At 40.4% G+C, this 25,510-nt stretch overlaps 1 protein-coding gene across 6 annotated transcripts in view; it reads right to left on the bottom strand.

Annotated features, from left to right (window-relative positions):
- Positions 1-15,514: 15,514 nt before the first annotated feature.
- Positions 15,515-25,510, bottom strand: part of GABPA (GA binding protein transcription factor subunit alpha) — a 24,164-nt gene continuing 14,168 nt past the window's right edge. For all 6 annotated transcript variants that reach the window (XM_080573145.1, XM_080573148.1, XM_080573147.1 and 3 more), the window contains 4 exons: positions 25,213-25,269; positions 24,073-24,213; positions 22,499-22,691; positions 15,515-18,331 (listed from right to left, as the gene is read on the bottom strand). In XM_080573145.1, the coding sequence (XP_080429271.1) occupies positions 18,103-18,331; positions 22,499-22,691; positions 24,073-24,213; positions 25,213-25,269 (620 nt within the window). In that variant the 3' untranslated portion in view covers positions 15,515-18,102. The remainder of the gene's footprint in view (positions 18,332-22,498; positions 22,692-24,072; positions 24,214-25,212; positions 25,270-25,510) is intronic.

Genomic DNA, 25,510 nt, shown 5'->3' with positions numbered 1-25,510 from the left:
GCAAAATTTCTGCATGCCTTGTCTCTCAGCACCTTTTGTTAACACTCACTATGAACTGCCACGGGTAGTCAATGTTAAAAACCCCTCCACGTCTGGAGCAAGGAGGGAGGAGGCAGATGACAGGGAAATGAGGCAGAAGTACAGGAGCAGAACTGAAGGATGCCACTGGCGTGGGAGTTTCTGACCCCTCTGCTATAAGGGGCCAGAGGCCACTGTGCCCCGCTGGGCTAGGGAGAGCCATTTGCTGGACTGAAGAGAGAATCAAGTCCTGTGTGGAGAGGTGCAGCTCTTCCACTACCGCCTGGGCAAGGGCCATGGTTTGCTATGGCAAATTAAAAACATCATGGTAGCTCCTATGCTTTGAAAGAAGATCCTCCAGAGCAGGCTGGCTCACAACTGCCTTCACACTAGCCTCCGTGGGCATGGCTTACACAAACTCAGGCCCTCAGGCAGCAGAGATCTGCAGGTCCTTGTGGGCTCTGGCGGTCACAGCCTTGCTGCACTTAAGACAGTAACTGCAGTCTTAGAATAGGAAAGGCTGCTTGGTTTGGAGGGATGTCCTTAACACAAGGCTCAGGCACAGTTGATATGTCTTCACACATCATGTGGTAAATGTCACAGGAAAATTCCTGCCCACAAGGCAAGGGTGTTCCCCCCCTCTTGTGCCTTCTCTGAAGGACAACCTGTGGTAGGCAGGTTAGCTGGCAGTGTGCTGTCATCCTCATGCTCTCATATGTAGGCACAGGACCCTCGAGCAAACAGACCCCCTTAACATGGTTTGTTTATATGTATATATAAAATGAATTGAATAACAGTAAGCTCAGGTTGTTGCCCCAGGAGCAGTAAGTAATTCTCTCGCTAAAGAAAGGCAGCAAGTCAAGGAAAATGTGTGGGCTGAAATGCACGGTAACTTTCACTGACCCCAGCATCAGGATGAATCACCACGAGATGGTGTGAGGATGGGCCTGCGGAGGGCTAATAAATCTGTTAGGTAAGCAGGAGCGCCTGAAAGTGGAGTCTTCATTAAAATACTTTGAAGAGACAACATACTTCCAGGGCTGGCTTGCAAAAAAATAGAGACACAGAGGAGGAACTGCTGCTGACAGCTCTTAAAGCAAGAGCAGCCACAGCACGGGGAGCCCAGGCAGGGAGTAGGAACGTACAGGCTGGGTGTAAAGGAGCAGTGAGCTTCCTGTCTCTCAAAGGCCTCTGTGTGCTCCATCTTGGCAAGGGGTTGCCAGCACCGTGGGGTCCTTACCACAGGGTCCATGTCAGGTGTGGACTGCTCCAGCATGGGTGTCCCATGGGCGGCAGCACTGCCAGACCACCTGTTCTACTGTGGGCTGCAGCGTGGAGATCTGCTCCGTGTGGGACCCATGGGCTGCAGGGGGACAGCCTGCTCCACCAGGGGCCTCGCCACAGGCCGCAAGGGAACTGCTGCTGTGTGCCTGGAGCACCTCCTGCCCTCCTGCTGCACTCACCTTGGGTTCTGCAGGGCTGGTTCTCTCACATTTTCTCACTCCTCTCTCCAAAATGCTGTTGTGCAGCAGTTTTTTTTTTTCCCCTTTTATCTTAAATATGCTCTCACGAAGATACAACTAGTGTCACTCACTGCCTCAGCTCCAGCCTGAAGCTGGTTCCTTTTGGATTCAACTGGAGCTGGCTCTTAACATGGGGCAGCTTCTGGACCCTTCTCACAGAGGCCACCCCTTCAGCCCCACCACTTGCCACATAAACCCAATGCACGTTCCCGACTGTTCCACCTCCTCTCCGAGCAGTGCAGGAGATGGGGAATGGGGGCTGTGGTCAGTCCATAACAACTCCTCTCTGCTGCTCCTTCCCCCTCCCGTTATTTCCCTGTTCCAGCATGGGTTCTCCACAGGCTGCAGCATTGGTGCTTAGGGACATGGTTTAGTGGGTGACATTTGTAGTAGGGTGATGGCTGGAATAGATGATCTTGGAGGTCTTTTCCAACCCTAATGATTCTGTGATCCTTCAGAGCATGTCCACTTACTCTGGTGTGTTCTGTTCCACATGCACGGGCCGCAGGGGAATCTGCTCCAGCACATGGTGTACCTCCTCTGCCTCCTTCTTTCCTCACCTGGATTTTCACAGAGTTGTTTCTCTCACTTTTTTCTCTGCTGGGCCTGGCTGTGCCCTGCGGTGGGGCCATGGGTGCTGGCTGGAACCAGCTGTGTCCAACAGGCAGCAGCCCCCAGCGCCCTGCCACCACCTGGGCACCTGCACCCAGTACATAGAAGGAAAAGAAAATAAAAAGGTGTTTTTGTAGAGACTCTTGGCCACAGCAAAACCGGTGACTGTTCCTTCCTAGGAAGAAACATCTTAGAGTGCGTTGCTTCGTTCATCAACAGCCAGGCCATCTGGTCAGGATCCAAAGCATCCAGGGTGATTAACGCCATGCAGGATCAAAGAGAAAGGGCTTAATGCCAGTGAGGGAACCATTTCCTCACTGGTCCCAGCTCCTCAGACACAGCAGACGCACACACACAAATTTTTGTTGGTCTCGCTGGGTCCCCACAGGCCGCGATCACAGGCAACGGCACAGGCAGTAGCTTTCCCTGCAGGATGTTGTACTTCCCAATTTCTAAAAACTACGTTATATGACTAAGATGTGTAGTAGTCAGGCATCAGACTTGAACATGTGCTTCATCGCTGCTGACCTCTTAGATTTTTGCCCCCACAGACCGCTCCTGCTCCCCCGGCACCCTGCCACACTTGATGTGGCAAGCGGGACAGACTGGTGGATGGGAGAGCGGGCAGAGCCCGGCGCATCGCTGTCTGTACCTCAGGAGGAAAAACAGCCTGTATATTTATGCCCTGCAGAGCTGTGTCACTCCCCCAAGAACCACTGTCATGAAATGGTTGCCCCCTGTGGCCCCTGTCCCAGGAGGGACTGCAGCATTCAGGACTGAGCATTCAGTAGCTCCTGACAACCACTCCTGATACTGACTGATGCATACTATTTAGCTGCATCTTAGAGCACCCCAGAGAGGTGACAAAAGCAATAACAGGGATGGAAATAAGGCTCAGTAGACCAAGCAAAGGCCTGAGGGAGGCAGGGAAGCTGGTTTCTAGGCCTATCTGATTACTGTTTCTGATCTTTTTTCCATGATCTTATGACTTTTAAAACAACAAGGGAAAAAAAATAATTTCTTTTCTTGCCGTGGCAGACTGTGGTGACTTAAAATTCAGGGATGCTGGTTGTGGCTTTGCAGTCAAAAATGAATGCATTTATAGAGACTGAAAATAAAATAAAGCCCTTCAAAGAATAAATTTCAGAAAATACCTCACTGGTAACCTGTCCGTCTGTTCTAATGATGCAATATCTACTATTGTCATCCTCAAAAAAAAAAAAAAAAAGACTCTCTTCCAACCAAGTGTAACATCAGTGCAGAAAGTGAACTTTCTGAGCTTCGCTGAAGAAGGATGTCCTGGTCCCCTGGGTTTCCTTCTGGCTGTGTTACCCAGATGTTTCTAATAAACCCAAACCCACTCAGACTCCCCCTATGTCCTGCTGGGCTCTCATCCCAGGATCACATTTCCCATCGCTGTACAATCTGCTCTTTCTCCTTATACCATATATGCTTAGAAAAATCCCCAAAGCAAGCCCAGCAGGCAAGGCTGTGTGGGCAGCAGGGCCATAGGATGGGCACTGGCTTCCCCAGAGGGCTCCTAGGCAAAGCTGAGGAGCCCCAAGCCCCACAGATGCACCCTCTCAAGGGATTTTCTAAGTAGCCAGGAGGCAATGCTGAGTGGCTGTAGCCCAAAACTAGCTGAATGGTGCTCCTGCAAGGACCACAGTTTTCCTCCAGGCAGCAAAATTCATTTTTCCCTGTGCTGTGAGAGCGCTGAACTGGCTCTATATTTTGCATCAGCAATGTTCTTTACACCCTGGCTGCTGCCGAGTGGGCTGAGAGGAGAGAGGTGGGTAAAGATAGCTTCCCTGCTCTGGCAATGACTCACCCAAGTGGGAGACCTCCTTTTTCTCCATTGAGAAGTCTGACTGAGGGTTTTTCAGGCAAAACATTTTAATTTTCTGCATAAAATAAAATAAAAAAATAAAATAAAATAAAATAAAATAAAATAAAATAAAATAAAATAAAATAAAATAAAATAAAATAAAATAAAATAAAATAAAATAAATAAAATAATAAAATAATGAAATAAATGTTTGGCCACAGAGATACCAGAGGGATACACAGAGAAACCCTAAACCATGTATTTTCTTCAGAGAAAAAAATTTCTCTTAGTGAAAATCTAAATCTGAGAGAGTGCTCAGCCAGCGTTGATGCTGACATGGAAAAGTTTCTTCTTTCTTTCTGGTCATGTCCTTTTATCCTCTAACCCAGAAAAATGTGGTATAATTTGTATCTTGCTCTCCAAAGACCTGAATAAATTCAACCAGACAGATATATAATGAGGTTTATTTAACAGACCCTTTTACACTTCAGATGTTTCCACAGACAAGCATGAATGTGGAATCCATCAGTTTCACAGGAAGCCCTTAACACCCACTTGAATTTAAAATACACACTTAAGAAAAAATTGCATTGTATTTTAATAACTGTGGGTGACTTTGGAGGTCATGAACACAGGGAGACAAGCGGCTGTATTAGCATCAAACGTTAATTCCCATTTTAAGTTCTAGCAATGCGTGGCAGTCCCTGACCTGTCACTGTGCAGCTGTGGTGTTTCTGATCTTGAGAAGGCCTCTTCTGACCAGAAACCAGCAATCGTAGCACACTGTATTGCAGCTTTATTAGTCAAACACCCACCGGAGACCACTATTTTCAGAAACAGCTTGCCAACACGTTTGGGCAAATCCTATGCATAATGCCAGCAGAGGTTTAAATGATAATTCAAAGTTCAAGCCAAGGCTCATTTGTGCCCTATCAGGGTCACCTATGTAGCTGTCAAATTTCACAGCAGAGAGAGACTGTGAAAGAGGGAAAAGAAATAGCCAGCACGAACTAATTCATCCATGAATTGCTTTGGATGAGAGATTCCTGATGGCATCGCTTTATTTACAAAACCACTGATTTTCTTTCCCCGATGCTGGTTATGAAAGACAGATATGAAGAAGCACTGCTGACATCTTCCATATGTCCACGTACCTTCCCGTGCAGCGGGAGATGCGTGCGAACAATTCCTCGTGGCAGGACACAGCTCTCACAGAGCTCCCAGTCACGGAAGCAGCCCGGAGGCATCCACGTAGCCCAGAGGCATGGTACCTCCTTGGGCTGAGGGTCACTTTTGTGATCATCCTTTTGTCTCATTACTGGCTGAAAACTCACTCTGTTTGTGTCTTGAAGAAATGATGCCTAGCCACACATTTCCAGGCCGCTGCCTGAGAGCATTGCAGTGCTCTCTTATTTCAGTCAGAGGAAATGCTTTTAGGAGAAATCTCTCTGGCAACCCGTATTTATCATCTTTCTGTCGCATGATCTACAGTCTTTTCAACGTTATTCAGTCAATGCTCAATTAATCTCTGTTGCAAATCTTTATATCTAAATCATTTACGTCTTTCTTTTCAACAATACAAACAAAATTCAAACCTGGTATTGAAGCATAAGAAGTATTATTACATGGACAGCTTGTGTGTAGGGCAATATTTCATTACCTCTTTAGCTTCTTTGTACTCTCAGGACAAAAGATGAAGTGGTCAGGTTAGCCCGATGTCCTTTAAGAGATGTCAGAAGCAAAGATTCTGAGAAGCCCCTACTCGGGCATATGCCAGCAGGTTGCTAAGAGAAAACGTTTAGCTTTGCCTCTTTAGCCTTGCAGGCAACAATCTGGGAAGGCTCAAAAAGGCTTCAGGGGGCTTTGTGGCTTCTTTTTCTATGCATCAAACTTGTCAGAAATAATAGTCTTTTAGGAAAACAAGATAACCTTGATTGGATATTGACTCCTATTTTCGGGTTGTGTAGGGCAGTGATTTCTACCTGCATGGCATCACATGCAAAAATCACCTGAAACCAAAAGTTATCACAAGGCTCTATTAACTCCCCGTGACTAAGAGACCAGTTTTTCACGCTGCTTTGCTGCCATAGTGGCTGCCTCTACACAGTCAGAGAGTTGAAGTGGAATGAGTTTCACCTTCAGAAAGGCAGCTCAGATCTACAGATGCTGTGAGAACTTGTCTGAGTATCAATTTTTCTGCATCATGCTGCCTTCATGCATGGCCTCAGTCTATCAGTGTTGCTTGACATCAGAGCCTGGAGCAGACTGCTGACACGAGCCATACAGAAAGCAATAGTGTAAGTAATGCACACAGTCATCTGTTCGTTTTCGGTGGCCATGCTTTTCTCGAGAGAGAGGATTCTTGCAAATACAGAATATGCTGTCTTGGGGTTCAGTGTGATTGCAGGCACCGGTAGGAAGCTTCTGAAATAGAAAAATGTCGTAGTTTTAACAGAATAAAAGACTAATACGGTGGTTGAAGGAAGGGGGAGACCTTCTTTCTACTTAAACAGTAATGGTTACAAAATGTGAGACTCCTGTGTCTCTAAATTACTGCTTACTAAGGCACTTCAGTGAATCAATCTCTGCAAATAGCTATCCCATTTTAACTTCTCTCTAGGCGTCCACTAACCCAGCCTCCTGCTTTGACTCTGAAAGCAGAAGTGGCTGCCACTGGCTACTGAATTATAGGCTCTGGCATCACTGGAATGACATTTCATACAAACAAAAATTAGCTATGGTTTAAAATATATAAAATAAATAAATAAACAGAATAGAAGAGAGAAAGCGTCTGAGGGGAGAAGGATGTATTTTCCTTCCAATTGCTGTATATGTGGCATCCTCTAAGACAACATGAGCAGGAGCCAGTGCCAACACACAGAGACGAGCCGCCTACCACTTCTCATGAAACTAGATGCAAGCAGGATTCCTCTCAAATTGTCTAGCAACATTGCCAGGCTAGGTATTTGAGCCTACGTTTAATTTTAGCAGCTGCTGGCAATCGGGAGATGTGGGCAGTCATATATTGTGCATGCTAATGACACATAATGGTGTTGGCTGATCCTTTGTTTCTCTTTACAAATTGCAGTTCCAGTAAGCTAATAAAGGAGAGCTTTAGGTACCAGAGCTAAGAGCCTCACAGCTTCAGTCCTGAGCCATGTCTCAGGCTCTGGTCCCAGGGCCTGGTGGCAAACCAAGCTGAGCAGGGCCTGCCACTTGTCCAGTTTCTATCCCCATGCAATCTTCTCGACTGAGTCCATACTGCATGTTACAGGGTCACATAATTAAAAGGATCACAGAACTAATCCAGCTGAAAAATATCCCTAACAAAATATACTTTGAGGGTTATTTTAGATAAGCTATCCATTCTATGTAAATATCAGTCATACATAATTGCACGTTGTCATATATAATTGTAATGTATTTTTGTGCATGTAAACTTACACTTTTTTACTATATCTGCTGCTAAACATCAAAACTTGTCATTTTTAACCCAGATGAGTTTATTGCTGTGGTTCCGTCTGGGACTCCAGATCTGATTTTTCACCTTATGACTACAATCTACAAGCTGTAGTCAGGACAGCAATATTTATTTAATGCAGCAAGCATAACATCTAGGTAACAACAGTGATGGTGACCCAAAGGATTACCCTTTTGAACCTCCGTCATCTGGCTGGTCCATGAGCTGGTGATGGGGAGAAACAGCGCAGGGGTGCAGGAAGGGCAGCTGCTTGCACACAGCTGGAGCAGGGAGTCAGCAACGGCTCCTTCCTGGCCTCCCACGTGAAAGCTGCTGGAGGCTGAGGGGCTGCAGAGGTGAAACCAGTGGTGAAACCAGCCGACCTGCTGGCCGGCCGGCCAGGGCATCTCTTCTGCTTAGCAAGCTGCAGCCCCAGAGCAGTTTCCCTCCTCTGCTTAGGGCTTCCCATTACATGGCACTAAAACACCAAGTTGTATGATAGTGTAATGGAAAAGATTTTTTTAAACAAACAAACAAAAAAAACCACCTTAAAGCCAGAGTTAAAAAGAACATAAATCTCCAGAAACAGCTCATTAGGAAGCTGGAATTAAGCACAAGTGAGTAGGAATTTTAAAGATGACATGCTAATTTTTTTAATTCAAATTATTGATATTGCAATCTTCTATTAATTTTCCTCTAATTTGCGTATGCACTTAAGAGAAAATATACTGCCCATCCATCTTGTCAGGCACATACACCCAGGATTTTAACAGCAAGAGACGGAGAGAACAAATCCAAGGTTAGCGGAGAGAAAGCTGCAGAAGTACCCCTCCGTCGCTGGGAAGTCTGAGTGGCTCTCCAGTAAATAGAAGGGAATGCAGTTTTGCAACACACAGGGTGCGTAAACCCTATAGCTTCACAGTTTCTTTTTTCTGCATTACTTCAGTTGGAGTGCTTCAAGCACACTACTGAAAATGTCAGAGGACAAATCAATATCATCAAGAGGAGAGTGTTGTTGATGTACCGCTGCATCACATGTGAGGAGAGGGACAGCACTCCCTTCTGTAGTGTTTTTGCTGGTATGAATGCTACTGTCTGACACTTAGCCCCTAAGGGAGAGAAAAGTGTTGGGATTTTAATCTTGCTTCAAATAACCACCCTCGCTCTAATTCAGCTCAAAGCTCAGAAACCATTAGAAACCATCTCCAGGGTGTGTCACAGCAGAAAACCAAAATGCTTGTTTAGAAAGGAAGGGAGTAATTTTCACATAGTTGGAGGAGGCCTGGGTTGAAAATAATCATTATCAGCTGATTCACTGCGTCTGGTGCCTGGTGCCCCAGAAGACGGGTCTTGCCTGAAGCGAGGAGGGCCGGAGCTCAGTACCCACAGGTCATGGTGAGGAGGAGGAGGGGCGGGCATCTGCGGACAGACAGCTTCAGAAGAGCTAAGGTGCAGCACAGCGAATGGGCAGCTCTCCGCTGGACTTCGTGACAAAGCAGTGGAACAGCATTAAAAAAAAAATCTAATAAAAATGAGTGGTTCACACTTTTCAGAGCAATTTTGTCAGGCTCCCTGAGAATTCAGACTAGAGGCCATAAAAGTGTGTTTGTCACTGTGGTCCCCACCTCTGTGGAGCTATGTAGGCAGTCAGGTAAGGAATTAACAAACGCAAACATCTTTCACACAGGAAAAAATAAATAAATAAATAAAATAAAAAGAGGCTGGAGGCTCTCTTTAATGGAGAGCTTTGCCATTTAACATTGTTCTATTTTGGTAATATAAAAGAGAGTTTTGATAATGGTTTGAGAAGATGATTTTTTTTTCACCTTTTTTGACAGCCTCCTGCTTGCCAATACTTGGCAACCTGCTGTTACGTTATGCTTACCTCATGTGCTAAGCTTAACCATTTTTAATGACTTCCTTACTTTCAATTTGATAAATCTTTTTTTTTTTTCTTGCTTTCCTGTCTTTTTATGCATTTGCACGTCATCTTATTAGGTTTTTTTTTTTCTGTGCTTTGTTCTCATGTGAAATATGACCGAGTTACGTGCAAAGCCTTGGAGCACATCCATCATTACTTCTTTTCTGGATTTAATTTTCCCCACGCCCTTGACAGCATTATTCATGTATTTCTTGGCTGGCAGCACCCTTACTAGCACATTTAGGCTATGAATGCCCACTGGCTCTACCGAGACTTGGACCACAAGAAACTTGCCCTGTGGGCTGCCAACCCCCCACAGCAGTCACACACTGCCCTGCTGCCTGCCTCGGCCTGCAAACAAACAGCCCTTGGTCCTCGGTGTCGTTTTCGGCTGAGGCCAGCCTGGTGCCGTGCCCAGTGGCTTTGAGGCCTGGACCTACAGCAGCCCAAGCACAGAGCAGCCCAGGCCCTTGGGGCACGGAGCCAGAGCGGGGCAGAGCAAAGCCCCCAGCAGCCCAGCTGTGGTGGAGGCCCATGTCTGCACACACCTTAGCTATGGCGAGAGAGCCTTGCTGCACCACAGGGCTGAGGCAGCCTCGGCTTCTCCCTCATGCAGGGCTCCCCTTTCTCACAGGGAAGACACAGGCCACCAGGCTGGTGGGCGACGTCCCCCACCCAGCCCCAGCGCGGCAGTGCCTGGCTGCTGTGGGGGCAGTGCCACCTGCCAGCGTGAGCCCCAGAGGTGGTTTGTGGCCCCATCGGCTTGGGGATGCCCTGCGCCATCTCTGCGGGGCTGGGCTGATGGCTGGTGCCCATGCAGACCCTTCAGCTCTGCCATACAGGTTAATACATTTCCTCCGTACAACCTCAGGATGAGTGTCCTCTCCATTCAGGAGCATCATCAGATTTTATAAAGAGTGCTGCTTTTCTGTCTGGCGTGTTTGAATTCATTGTCATCAGAGTGACATCAGCTGGGAAAAGCTGGTACTGGAGCAGAACTTCATCTCAAAGAAATTTCTTCTTAAACAAAAGCAAGTTGCTCCATGGCTCCACAGAAGGACACCTCAGTTCTTCTGATGTCCAAAAATCCTGGGAAAACTATAACTTCTCATAAGCTGAAAGCAACAACTGACCTCCTGCTTCAGAAGAGTTACCCAGCTTAATATCCAATGAAGTTGTATTTTATGAATTTAAACTATAAATTCTTTATACTTGACATTAGCAAGAGAAAACTAGAGGGAAACAGCGAAGCTCAACCTCTTTGAAGGACAGAGCTGGGCACAGTGGGGTTTTCTGTTTCAATCATACAGGAATGAAGCTTCAGCACCAGCTCTCATGGGGCTTGGATGTGGCAATTATCATACTGAAGGGCTAGCTGCTTGATACATTTTTTTCTTTCCATGCTAGCTGTAGTAATTGTATTTTAATGTTATATTAAGGCTACAGGCTTCTCATTAAAAGGCAAAGCAGTTGCAACACAATACTAAGTGATTCAACATATGCTTATAATAATTTCTGCTTCTGGCTGGCAACTCATGTAACACGCAAGAATATAATGGATTTCATATGATTTTGGCATAGATCAGGATTATATTTCTTTCTGAAAGATATCAACAATTGCTGTAAAATAAATTATCTCGGACAATTCTGGCATACATAGATGAGCGGGAAATATATCAAGATTTTCTTTGGAAACGAAGAATGCATACTTTTTTGAATATGTGATAGGTAACGCTGGAGAAATCCTCCTCAAAGAGGAAGATAGGTAAAGCAAGCCTAGGAGACTCAGATCAACACTGAAAGATTTTTTTTGTTTTCTTACAGCAGGAGACTGTAATCTTTATGGAATTTTTTTCAGCCAAAGATCTCCATAGGTACAGCTGAGCTGATCTTTTGGGAAAAGAAACTGTATGAACTCTTATATAATAATATATGTGATATTTGCTACTCTAAAATCTGTTACAGATTTCAACATTGACAGAAGGACTTTGGGCTAGGATTTTGTTCAGTGACCAAAGTTGTGCATTCCCAGCAAGAGACAGGCATTTTCAGTGTCTAAGGCAAGCCTTGCAAAGGGAAGTCACTTTTTTCATGCAGAAAGCTGAATACTATAAAGGTCAGAGGAACCAAAACTTTCTAGACACAAGCTAATTTATGATACTATGGAAATATCCCACGGAAATTCAGTCTGCACACAGCAAGTCTTCTGGGAGAAGGGAAAAAGCTGAGATTCCCAGAAGAATATCACTCTTGAATTTTTCTTGGCATCAATACCCTTTGGTAAAAAGACAGGTGCTGAGCTAGCACGTTCCATGGGATTACTGTCATGAAAAAGGAGTCATTTTACCTTTAGTTCTTCCATTTCATGAAAGGGTTTTCAAGGTCATATCAGGAAAGGGAAGGAGCAAAGTGCTTATGGGAGTAAACAGCTCCAGTAATTTTCATAGTATTTATGAAAGTTAGATTGAGTTGAAGTTTTGTAGTTTCGCAGCAGCAAACAGCATCTGGCTAAACTTTAATTTTGCTGCTGGTTAAAAGAAAATTATGAGCAGTAGCTGAAGCAATGGAAAACTGCAGGAAAAGTGCAGAGCATTACAGCACGCTTCTCTTTAGCAAGAGTTGTTCTACACGCGCAAGGCCAACTACAGTTTAAAAAATGAAACACAGGAGTCACTGGGATTTAGAGGCTGCAGAAGCAAAGACTTTAAATGCATCATTTCAAATGCTTCATTGCTCTAATGCAACACTTTGTTAGGAACCTGTCAGCTCCCCAGGTTTACAACTCAGTGGTCATATCTGTTAGCTGGTGTTGAAAAGAATTCCCCTCAGAACACCTGAAGTTTAATCAGACTTTTTTTTTTTCAAAACCCTTCACTGAAGCTCAGATAATTAGAGAAGAAATGTTTCTAGGTGTAAGCTCTTAAAAATGAAAGAGAGTAACTACATTTATATGTTTACTCTTTCTTGCCCAAGGGTATAATCAATTTCAGTTGCTTCAGTTCGCAGATAGTAATGATATATAGGCAAGAGCTACACTAATGCTGTCTGGTTTATTTTACAGGAACTTTCTGAGATACAGCGCCAACAGGCGGTCTTTTGGCTTACAGTACCAGGCTGACAGTACCAGGCTGCTATCAGCCAGCAATCAGCATCAGCAGCTCTCACTGCTTTTTCTCAGAACTTTTTTTTTGCTGAACAAAGTTTCTGGGCTTCCTTGCATAGTTTTTTGGTGATGCTTCTGTTTCTCTCCCCTCTTGCTTGCATGCATCTTCAGTCAACATCAGTGCTCTGCCTGTATGTATATTCAGCCTATTAAATAATGTGTCCATCCTCAGAGTTAAAATTTCTGAGTAACTTTGCACCTGTAAGGAAAACGCTTAAACTTCTTCATTTTTTTTTCTCTTTTCCTTTTATCTCTTCAGCCATGTTCCATTCAAAAATAAACGCAGTGGCTGATGGCCTTCCTTGTACCTCTCGGCCTGGTCTAGCACACCTTCTGGTCCAGGGAGAAACTCGCATCTGTTGCTGCCTGCCTGGTGTTACCTTTTTACAATTGTTTTCAGAAATTCAGTGCTGCTGTTTTCAGCTCAGTGCCAGTTTAGTATCATAAATCAGCTGCCAGTCTCGCACCATACTCCATTTGGCTACCACCTCTCCTGGAAGAACTATCCTCCTTTTGACAAAACATTTCATGAGCAAGAAGGAAACCAATGAAAAAACCTGTTGAAGCCTCTTTTCCAAAGCATGTGAATCCTTTCCATCCCAACAGACGCACACCCATGAACCAGCTCTCTTTGAGTTCTTCCTGCTGCTCTAGTTGAGCACCACTCAGCAATGGCTGGTGCACAGCTGCATGCTGCCGGTTGCATAAAGGCTCACTTATGCTTTATTTTCCTACCTGGGCACACTGATTTGAGAGTACAATCTCACTTACTCAGCTATTCAGCCTCACAGAACTTGGGAACTTTTCTTTTTTTAATATATATTCTAAAGACTGCCAGCATATTCAGATCATTAGTAGCAACTACAATTAAGCAATTAAGTAAACAAGCAAACAAATTTTCCACAAGTTTTCACCCTCATCAGAGCTATGCTGAGCTAACCAAGCAGTTTTCCTGCAGTGTTTCTAATCAGCAGTTTCAACACTGGCAACCTGAAAGCAACTACGAAGAATAAACTGATTTTTTATTAACGTCTACTGCCCAACAGTTGTTTTACAATTCAGGAACTGTTGGGCATTTAAAAAAATGCATTTCAGATAACTTCAGCTGTTTCTGGTTACATTAGACAACTATTTATGTAAGGAGTTCAGCTGTTTCCGTTATCTGCTCCTTTGACTGCTTTTCTTTTTATTCAGTAACAGCATAAATAAGTTGCTTGCAATTATTATCAATAATTAATTACCTTTGGATTCTTTCTTTCCTGTCATAACTAGTTATGGTGATACCACCTCCAAAAAGAAAATGCTTGGATGTTGTGTGCCATGAACCACAAACACAACAATCAAACCCTCTGTCCGTTGAGGCAAATGATATATTTGTAACCCATTAAGTGGTTTTCTTCTAATACCACTCCTGTTAGCAACATTTAATTTAGGTTTCCAGAAAATCAGTTCCACAAGTTATTTTAATTAAAATCAGACATTAAACATTTGTTTTTCCCCCTTCTCAGCATTTTAAAATCTTAGTTTCAAATTACTAATGGCCAAGACATCAACATGCTAAAATTACAAGCTGGTAAGGTTTCAGTTTGGTGCCTAGTTAGGTGCTTTGGGCTCTAATCGCAAAATAAAGATGCAAAATGTAACTGAGTCATAACACATCTAACGTATTAAGTCCCACATTACAACTCTAGAAACTAGTCAATCATTCTTCTGCTTAATTACTAAAGTTTCTTTAGCATCATCTATATGAAGAATTACGTCCCCAAAAGAAAAGTTGCACACTGTCACAACACAATCATTAATACAATTCTGGAGGAAAAGTCTAGTTGGTATATTTCCCATACGCTGGTGCAAATGGATCTTCTGCAATGCTTCCTTCAAAAAATGTTCCCATAAACTCATGTCAATGGACACTGTATCATGTTTCTTTCATTATCAGGCAATGGTGTCTTGTGTTGGCTTATTTTGCTTAGGATTGATAATTGCAAGATATCAGTTTGCAATTCTCTATACTGTTCCAATCAAGATTTTTTTCAGAGAAAGCAAATCCCAAAACAAACTCAGACTGACATAAAGATACTAATTACTGTGAACGCCAATAAAAGGTCCTCATTTAATAGGATGCTGAACACTTGTGAGTGCACTTTAAAAGGCCAACAAATTACTGAAGCGTTCTTAGAATTACCTTCTGCCATTACTTGTTTGCATGCTATTGCTGCTGAGAGAAACAGAAACATGAAATCAAGCAATCTGTTAGGTTTAAAGATGACTGAATATTTCCATACTGAACTTGGCAGTCCAGACAGAGGACTTAAAAGGTATGAGAAGATTTCTATCAAGACACAATTTAAAAACAATGTAGTAAGAGTGTAAACAGAATTTGGTCTTTTTTAAGAACACTACTCACTACTGAATTAGCAGGCCACATGAAGTTAAGTGAGACTATCTGCAAGAATGAAACAAATTCCTTGCTGGGAGGTATTCAATTTACAGTTCAACATTAATCTTTCCAATTTAAATACCCTTAAAAACATAACATTGTTGTTTTACCTGGCTCCATTTTGTCCTACTGTTAAGTTTCCATCATTATTTTTATAAAAGCACCATTTTGAGGTTTACAATTAAGATGTTAAAGAAAGCTGTTACAGTAATGATGCATACTGAGTGCCAGTTTTAAAGTGGAAACAGAAGCACATATCAAGTCAAAGACGATGCATCTTCAGACAATATGGTAATTTTCCTTCTTCCTGTAACTAGCTTGTGATCTTAAGAGTAATGAGAATGACATGCATGTATTAATCCTTAAACTGTTTGCGCACAAACATTACAGATGGCTTTCTGAAAAATTAAGAAGTAAACAAGCATTAGCCATATAACATTTTTATTTTACTATATTGACATTTTCTGCACAAATATTTTAGAGTAAAAATAGAAAATAATTGTTTTGTGTAAAATTACCAAAAAAATGCAAAACAAAAGAAATACATAATTTTAGCAGAGTATAAGTGTCTTTATTTAAAGAGTAAAAAGTATGCAAAAAACCTTCTGTTTTACAAAAAAATGGGAATATTCTTTCTGCGTTTTCCTTCTGGCAGCAACAGAACAACTCTTGACAATATATCCTACATCTGTTATTTCATTGAAGACATCAAGTTAGTCACAGGTTTCTCCCTCAACTGCAGAAAATGTGACTGATTTTATAATTGTTTAAAAGATTTCTTCTTTACCAATTTGAACAAGGTGGAAAAGCAGATGATCCCACAATAAAGAACCCAAAGGACTGTATCATACCCACTGAAAAGCTTCAAAATAATAATCAGATGTATTTACAAAGTGTGATATAAGAACTCCCTAGAGGGCTTATCATGTAATAAGAACATTCAGGGGAATAAAGTATTAATATTACATTTCAACTTTGCTATTAGTTTATCCTACTGCAGTCCAGTTCTATTTAGTAAAAATATTTTAAGCTCTTCTTTTTGTACTGTATTTTAACTTTAAAAGGCCTTTCACGAACTCTGCTAAATACAACTGTGACTTGTTTTGGACTTTTGTTTAGTAATGGAGCAGTGTTACATACATCGTTGCTGCCACTGAACTATCAGCTTCATCTTATTATTAGTAAGCAAATCTACATCTATTTGCGCAAGTCACCTCAAACACTTGCCAACGGGTGAAATTAGACTATTTTAACAGTAAGAAGTGGATTGACGATTGACCTCTTGTGACAGACACATACTTTGCTCAGGGTTTAAAAAAAAACTATTTAAAAAAAAAGCCAACATGCTTAGCAGATGGAGTGCTTTAAGCACCCAAGAAAGAAAACAATATTAAGAGTAATTGAAAGAATCTGTCAAGAAAATGTTATAACTGTGGAGGTAATGAAAAAAGTAGACTAGAAATGCATGCAAGATTTCTTATGTATCAAAAGCTATCTGCAGATGAACATCCACCTATAAAACAAAACAGATTTGACCTCAATACATTTTTAAAATAAACATAAAGAAGAGTATTCTGTATTTCCTGCCCTCTGACTGCAAGTATGACCATTCACTTTCAGATCAAGAGCAACAGCCCAGTGCTCTCACTACTCAGTATAAAGAAATTTTATGTTTAGAAACTCTCTGTACAAGCACTTTTGATTTAAGGTTTAAGGGTAGCTCACTCTCACAGAATTAAAGGTTTTCCCTTAACCATTTTCATTTTAATTAACTGTGAAGTGTTGGGAAGGGCGGGGGGGTGTCAATTATAAAAAGTTGCAAAATATGCCTTGTGACGTAAATATTTATACTGTTTAATAACATGAAGGGGCAAAACCAAAACAAAACCATGCTATTTTCAGACATCAAAAGAAAGTCCAATAGGCATCAGTATAGAAGCTCAAACATTGCAGCCTACTTTTTACTGCACATTTGCATGAACTACTCTCTATACTAGTGTCTCAGAATTCAGAATACATTCCAACTATTTCTATTCATCATCCAGACTTCGAATTGCACCCAGCTCTGGAGCATGCATTTGGCTTATGAAGCTTCAAAAACATCATTTGAAGTTCAGAAAGAAAATTAATTTTAAATAAAAGTTACACATCTTTGTACTTCTATATATGTCAGACTGTACAATAATTTGGAAATCAAACTTGAGTTCTCTTTAAAACTATTTCCAATTTGCATTTTCTTTCTAAACAGGAAGGGACTACTGACTGTGATTAACTTAGGTCTTCAGTTACTAAGGTTGACTACCATGCAGGTATAAGCACCTTGCAGAACAGAGCATTAAAAAAAACCCACCAAAGCAAACTACTCTTTGGGCAAGGGATATTTTTTCAAGTTTTCAAATCACCTGATGGGGGAGGGGGGGGAGTTGTTTTTTTTGTTAAATGTCTAGCATCAACAATGTCTTTCAAAACAGGTAAGTACTTGCCCTCATATACGCATATTATCTACATATTACAATGAATACTCATAATTGGCTTTTCACCTAAGCCAGATCTAAACCTGGATCTCCTTCTTCAGCACAGATCTTCAGTTCGGTCTAGTCTTAGTTTGCTTTGCTTATAAACACGGAAGTCATTTTAAGAACCTAATGCTTTGTAATGTTTAATATGTCTTTCAACTCTGCTTGATTAAATGAGAATAATGAACACGTTTAACTTTGAAAGCCTCAAATTCCATTTGGTAGTTCAGCAGAGAACAAAAGACTGGAAAGAACTGAATCCAGACGAACTGATCAGCCTGCTTACTGTATGTACTTCATTTCTGTTAAAAGCACTGCAAAAAATATTTCGTAGAGCTGTGGGCACAGAACACTAACCAGTTCAACTTCTCTCCCCAATTTCAGACTGTATACCACGGAGGCCCTGACTCAGTTGCGGAAGCTGCAGTGATCCCTTAACTTACACTGAAACATATGCTGTTAAAAGATCCAAATTTATGGCAGTCCCAGTTCTTTGTAGAAAATCATGCACTGTATTGTACTGTGAAGAAACAGAAGAAGCTTCAAATTCTGATAAAACTAAGAGCAACTGCTCTGGTTATATAGGAAAGGCCTCAGGCTCCCACTTTTAGGTCCTAGTGCTTAATTATCTTTCTCTGTTTGCAGGGATGCTGTAGCTAGTGCTACTGCTGTAACTGGCTGAGCAATGCCGTGAAGCTGCATCTTGGCCAGTTTCTTTTGCTCACATTCTGTTACCAACCGATTCAACTCTGCTGCGCTGTATCCAATGAGAGTTTTCAAGTCGCAGACAAATTTGTAGACAAACCTCTTGCCTTGCACTTTGCAGATCATGTCTCCATCATAGTAATATCTGTAAAAAGAAAAAAAAAACAAGTTTTCAGCATCTCTAACTTCCATACACAGTCACTTACTTAGCGACACTTGGACACTAAAACATGAATCCTTTGCACATCAATATTCTCATGTGATTTCATATACTGAGATAACATTTAGGCTTTTTTTTTTCTCCCATAAGAAAAGGGAAGAAGGTTGAAAGTTTTCCCTGCACCTTGATATGTTAGGTGGAAACAAACCACAATAATTATATTATAAACTGTAGAAAGCACCAAGACCATTTTTAAACTGGAGAAATTCAGAACAGATTACAGGGATAAGGGGGTAAAGTTTATATAGCGCTTTGCCTTAATAAGAAAATGTTATCTCCTCCCTCGTTATTGTCCTTTGCCTTCTTTATTCACCTCTGCTTTTCCGAGACAAACTGTTTATGTTGGAAACAGCTTGAAAATTAGCACTGTGGTTTTTACACTACTAAAAACAAGTGAGAGAGTGACTTTTAAAGACAGAACTATAAAAGCACACTTTTTTTTATAGTTAATACTTGCTAAACAACATCCTCTGCTTTTACTTACAACTAAAAATCATTTCTCTAACTATGAACACTTTTTACCTTATGTCACAGAAGAATTATCGCACTGAACAGAGATGCGGAAAAGATAACATAAACCCTATATGACTCATTGTACTCAAGAGACATTACAGTATAAGTATTTGATTAATACCAATAAAATAAAGAAGCCAGCATTTACATTTTTGTTGCTGTTCTTGTCTGACTGCAGGGATTAATTGAATGCACATTTTATTTCTCATTAGGAAAACCTAAGTGGTTAGGACATAACTTGGACTTGATGAGCTTAACAAACCTGTGATAAATTTGAAAAAAACCAACCAAACAAACACAAAAAAAACCACAATTTAGTTTCCTCAAAACCATCACCCAGATGTTGTATAAGATAGCTCAGATTTCTTGACTGTCTAAAACTCAACCCTCTGAGTGACATGCTGGAACAGTAAAGATATTTCTCATTTACCATCAAAATCGAGTCAAGTAAAAGACTAACTTTAGTTTCCGAGGTCTAGGGGAAAGTAGGTAAGTTACTAAGAAAGCAACTATATTTTTTTGGACACTTCAAGTTCAGTATTTATGCAAAGGGCCAAAACCACTCAAGATTCCCACATCTCGTGATAGAAACAATCCGATTAGAATTGAAGCTATACGATATATATATCTCCTATATATATTAGTATTATGTTGAATTAGTATTACATAATATATTAGTATTATGTTGAATACACTTCTGGTTACAGCATTTGCCTATTCAAAACCACAAACAAAGAGCTAAAATACCCATGCAAGTTTAGAAATTCTTAGTTGTTGGATCTTTTGGAGTTGCACGAGCACTTTGTTTCAGAATAATAGAGGACATGAATTCTTTCTCTTCAAGTCTCACTTCCCTACTGGGTAATTAAGCAGATGCTGATTTTAGAACATTCACCAACTTGTATGTAACAAAAAAAGCTGCTATTCCTTTTTTTCAGGAAGATACTGCCTGATTTTCCTGCAGCTGGGCAGAAAATTTAGCACATTTAATAATATCAACATCATTTCTGGTACTAATCAAAATTGACATAATGATTTCAGTACATTAGTAAACAAAACATATTACCATTTTTGTTTTAATAAAAGTTTGGCTTGACAACAGTGTTTATCTCAGTAGTAGTAAGAGGCATTAAATATCCCTTCAGACATTCAAGTGTTAGAAAACATGTCAATATTGATGCAGCTGCCAAAATGGCAAAACTTTGTGGAATGTGATTTTTGTAATTCTGACTGAAATATAAATGCAAAACTTCTCTAATAGTGATTTATGCAAATTACTATGCAGACATCTGTTTAATATCCCAGCGATAAGAGCATTATCCCAGAGTTCTTCAGCTGCCTTTGAGATCTTCTGCATAGTTTGTTGACAAAACCCCAAAACCATTAGCATCGTTTATACGATCTGATGTTCCAGAAAGTTTTCATGTATACCTTCAGTGCATAAATGAATAGATTCAGAAAAGCAAGCAGGAAATATGGGAATGGTATTGGAATGATAGAGGCTGGGGACTGTCTGTCTGGGGAGCAGCTCTACCTACCAGGGGAAAGGCCCTGGGCACCTGCACTGACTGCAAGCTGAGCACGGACCAGCAGCATGTCCTGGCGGTGGAAACTGCCCAAAGTGGCCTGGGCTGCACAAATAAAAGTGCGGCTAAGAGGTGAAGGGAAGTCACTACCCTTCAGCTGGCACTCATGAGAGCATATCTAGAATACCACGTTCAGTTCTCAGTTACCCAGTACAAGAAAAACAGACAAACTGAAGCAAGTTCTGTCAAGGGCTCTTGTGATAGTTGGGGCTGGAGCACTTCCACTGCAAAAAGGTTGGAGGAACGGGGCTATTTAGCTCAGAGATGGCTTCAAAGGGACCTACCAGTTAGACAGGTCCCAATACCTACAGAGAGGTCACTGAGAAGAAAAAGCCACACTCCTCATAATGGCACACAGCAGAAGGACAAGAAAAAACAGAAAAAGAACAGCATAAACTGAAACAGGAGAGGTTGAGACTGGATATGAGGACTTTTTCCCCCAGAGGACAGGCAAGTAGTGGGAGAGGTTGCCGAGTGAGGTTGTGGAGGCTTGTGGAGGATTCCAGATCTGCCCAGAAATAGGCCCTGAGCAGCCTTGTGCCAGGTTGGACCGCAAGCCTCCTGAGGCCCTTCCCAGTCACAGGATTCTGTGATCCTATGAAAAAAGTAATGCTCTAATTTAAAATATAAATATTAAGATTGCAAGGACGGCCATACAAGTGCAGACTTAAGATCTACCTAGAACAGAATAATTACTCCAATGAACCAAAAGCAAATGCCTAAGGAAAAGCATGAAAGTAGAGAAGATATATAATAATGCTCTTCCTTGCTTTCAAAGACCTGGGGCTCAAGAACTTCTAGGAGTTCCACTTTTCTGTATTTAATACACCTCAAGGGTTTTTTTTGTTTTTTTTTTTTTTTTATTAATTTGTCCTCCTGCCTCAAACTCATACAATCATTTAGACATCCACAATAACGCGCCTAAAGGAGTTAAAAGACAATAAAAGGTATAGGCTATATATTTGCTGCTTGTCTATTTCTTTTCATGCCTCCTGTTCACGTAAATGAGATAGGGAGCAGTCATTCTTTATAAAACCATGAATGGCATAGTCAGTAGCTTCCAACCTCCCCCAGTATTAACATCATTTCTTACAGAGGTATATTTAAAGAGAATTTGATATTTTTTAAACAACGATAGATGAGTTTACTTCCTTCTAGAAGAATAACATAGCCAAAAGTGTAAATAATTAAAAGTAAATCTTGGATCTGACTTCAACCGATATACACCTTTACTCATTTAAAGAGACTTCTTAAAACTGCTTCAATATTTATTGCTTAATGCCGCAAATACCTTTCTTGAAAACTGATCAAGAGAAATAGATTTAGCCATATCTGAATACAAAACTCAATCTTAACAATTTAAGAGAATTTGGATGAATTTTCCAATGCTTCCAGAGACCAAATTAACTGGGAAAAAGGTATAAAATTCATCTATTTGCATTCTTCCCCACTCCCCAGCTACATTGTCTACAGTGATTCAGAAATACAAATTATTTTTGCCAATGTCAAACTACAGAAATCACAATGGAATGAAGACAGCCCGAAACAAATCATTACAGAAGAATATCTGCTTTATACCATAACACAAGCAAGAGGAACATGAACAAGTAAACTGCAAAATATAAATCAATAATTCAGAGTATTCACATATTATGCATCTTTCCGCATTAATGAGCACAGTTTGGCATGCTAGTGAAAGCATAAATGCTGAAGATGCATCAAAAAAATAAATATATTTGTAAGCTGCACAAATTGACTGTCATGTCAGAGTTCAATAATCTTGAAAAAAAGTTTTCAAATGTTCAAGAAATTATTGCACTAGCTGCTACAAAGAAAAGTATGATCTAATAGGAAGGAGTATCTTCAAAGGATCTGTTTATCCCCTTACTTAAAAAAAAAAATGTATCCAAGACTTGCATTATGATACTTGGAGAAACAGTAGTCAAGAGGAAACAAAACATTTTAGACCTGATCAGTTTCTAAAGTTTCTTACCTCAAAGCCCGACTAAGCTTCTCATAGTTCATTGTGGGTTTGTTTTTGCGCTGACCCCATTTTTGTGCAACCAGTTCAGGTTGGTTCAATTTAAACTCTCCTTCATCACCAACCCAAGAAATACAGTCCCGAGCATCCTTGTCAGTGAGAAGTTCTAATAAAAACTGCCACAACTGGATCTGGCCATTGTTTCCTGTTGAAAGAGGAATAACAAGATCCATTTCAAGTAGTACTTTTTATGTTCCCATCAAGGCTAAAAGTTTTCAACCAACATATTAAAGCAAATAAGCACAAAACGTATGATGGAAGGAAAATTTCTTCTCCTCTACAATAAAAACAACACAATACTTCCTTGCAAAGTCACCAATATTAGTCTATGCAAAAAGAAACTGAGTATTATGCAAAACAAGACTTCTCATATACTTGTTTCTATAACTTAGGGAAAAAAATATTATGAAAACAAAAGTGACAAATAGTCATTTAGGCACACATCCGTCCCTGAAATAGAACAGATTTAGCACAGTCTGTTTATTCCTCTTCAGGCATACAAATACATATATTTTTTTCCAATGATCGTTTATTCTCTAACTTTCTACGTGACATATTAGCGATAGGAAAACAAAAAATACCCACGAACCACAGCTTAAGTCAATATAACATCCTTCGCGTACAATCACTACTTTTCTTTTTAACTCAAGTATATGCAATTAAATTTCTGAATTCTCAATGAGATATAGATAGCGGACCTAATGCCTAAAAGAAGAAACCCAGAGTGTTTCCCACTGATGTAAGATGATAAATTCTGGGCCTAAAAATTGTGAACAACAAAATAGACTTCCAAATAGACTTTCTCAAAAAAAAATTTAAAAAAGGCTAAAAAAAGAAAAGGATTTAACAGAACAAAGGATTTAACAGATCTGCAGCAGTGGAGAGAATCAAAGCAAAAATGATAGCAAGAAACAAGAATTACATGATTTATTAATGATCAAAGGGTATATACGAATACCAGTAATTCTGAAAATAAACTATAGATTTAGCTTGCCATTTTCTAAAAGGTGCATTCACTTAACAGAACAGACATCTGAAGCTTGCTAGATTCTGAGGCCATCAAAAAGGAGGAAGGTCAGAGCTGGACAGGGGGAGGCAAACAGATCAAGCAGTAGCTAGGCTAGGTTTCTGCAACATACAGTTTATTTTCTCCCCTTTCTGCAAATGGAAGGTGGAAAAGTTAAATGCTGGAGTAAGTGCCATGCAATGGTTTGAGAGGACAGACCGTTAAGCTACAGGAAGAGAAACAATTGTGGGCATTTTATTTACTATGGCTAGCTCTATCTGCTCCATGTCAGGAAGATTCAAAAGCTGTGGGACCACATTAACAGCGCCTGTTAGAGCTAACGAACCTGCCAGGTTTGCATGTGCTTGAGATGTTTTGTAGGTAACAGTCTCTTTTTTGTATCTATATGGATTTTTCTACAAACATTATAACCAAAGTGACAAGGATGCATCCTACAAAACTATAATTCAAATTAATGAGTGTTTAGCTCATTTGCATTTAAAAATAACGTAGACAATACCTGTTCTGTTCCCAGGGGAACTTCTATCTTCCCCAGAGATCCTTGGAGCTCTCTGTACTTTAGCTGCCTTTGCACTGCTGTTTATTACTTTAATGGTGGTCGGGGTTGCAGGCTGTACAGATGCTGGAATAATCTGCACAGCTGCAAAGCAGAAAACATTGCAGAACATCAATTATAAATTGCTGACAAAGAAACGTCAGATACATAGACATGTATTATTTATTATCTACATTATAATATTAGGAGCTAGGTTTTTTTTTTCCATTGTTAAAAAGATACATGCTGTATAAATCACAATGCGAAGAATTAAAAAAAAATCCACTTACAGTGGAAACTCTGGGTTTAGAGTTGTAGTAAAGATGCTACATTGTAAATATAACATTATAGATGTGTCCATTAAAAAAACTCATGTCTTTAATTTAAATTTTATGCTGTTCCCATATGAATTACCTTAATGCAATCTTCTCTACAGTCACTGTGCAATCCTTCACATTTGCTATTCAAACAGCAATGAAATAACCTGCTATGGCAATGGTGTAAGAAGACTCAAATGCCCCACCTTAGGTGGACAAACCCAGGACACAAACCCAGGAGAGAATACATAGTCCATCTATTTAATATGTAAGCTGCTTACAAGTCTTCTGAAAACTGATCAATTTTAATAATTGATGACACTGTATTACAACTAGAAGAAAATTTCAAATATTTTTTTCCTTGTATTGCTCTCCAAACAAGTCCTCTCTTTCATACACTTTCAATTCTTTTTGGAAACGCTTTATTTTGAAATCAAAATTGATAAATTTTAATTTATCAATTCAGTAATGCAATATATAACCTAAAATACCAAAACTTCTCAAGTCCTCAAATATGTATCCCTAGACCAGAAATCCTACTGTCCAAAATAGGTTAGAAACTTCCATAGTTCACGTCATACAACATCTTTCAGCCAGTAACAAAACATTGAGAAACCAAAAATTTTGCTTTTTAGTTTGATGAGAGGAGAAGGGGGGTGTATTTTAAAGAAAACTACTCTCTTTAGTGATTTTCTGACTGTTGTACCATTATGGTGTGGAACCAAAGCATAGTGCCAAACTTGCAAATGGTTAATTGTATAAACTAACTGCTGGCAGAAATACTTACGCTGATCAATAGTAACAGTTGCTATTTCTCCAGAGTGTTCTTGGCTAGCCAACACATCTGCAGATCAGAAAGAATAGTTAAATTCTTATTCAACCCGCAAACTTCAAGTCTACCTTCATCTTCACTTGAATATCAAAAACTTTCATATTTCACAGAGGGAAAAAAAGCCAACACTTTGTATTAGTTTGCAGGAGACATGCACAGCTCATGGTCTTATATGTATGTGCAAACATTTAATGTTTGTTATTCAACTTTCAGAAATAAGTACGTCCATGACGAATTTCAAAATATCTTTTTC

This window comes from Anser brachyrhynchus (genome assembly GCF_964034855.1).
Source record: "Anser brachyrhynchus genome assembly, chromosome: 1".
Taxonomy (NCBI): domain Eukaryota; kingdom Metazoa; phylum Chordata; class Aves; order Anseriformes; family Anatidae; genus Anser; species Anser brachyrhynchus.
This window is presented reverse-complemented; position numbering and strand designations above follow the sequence as displayed.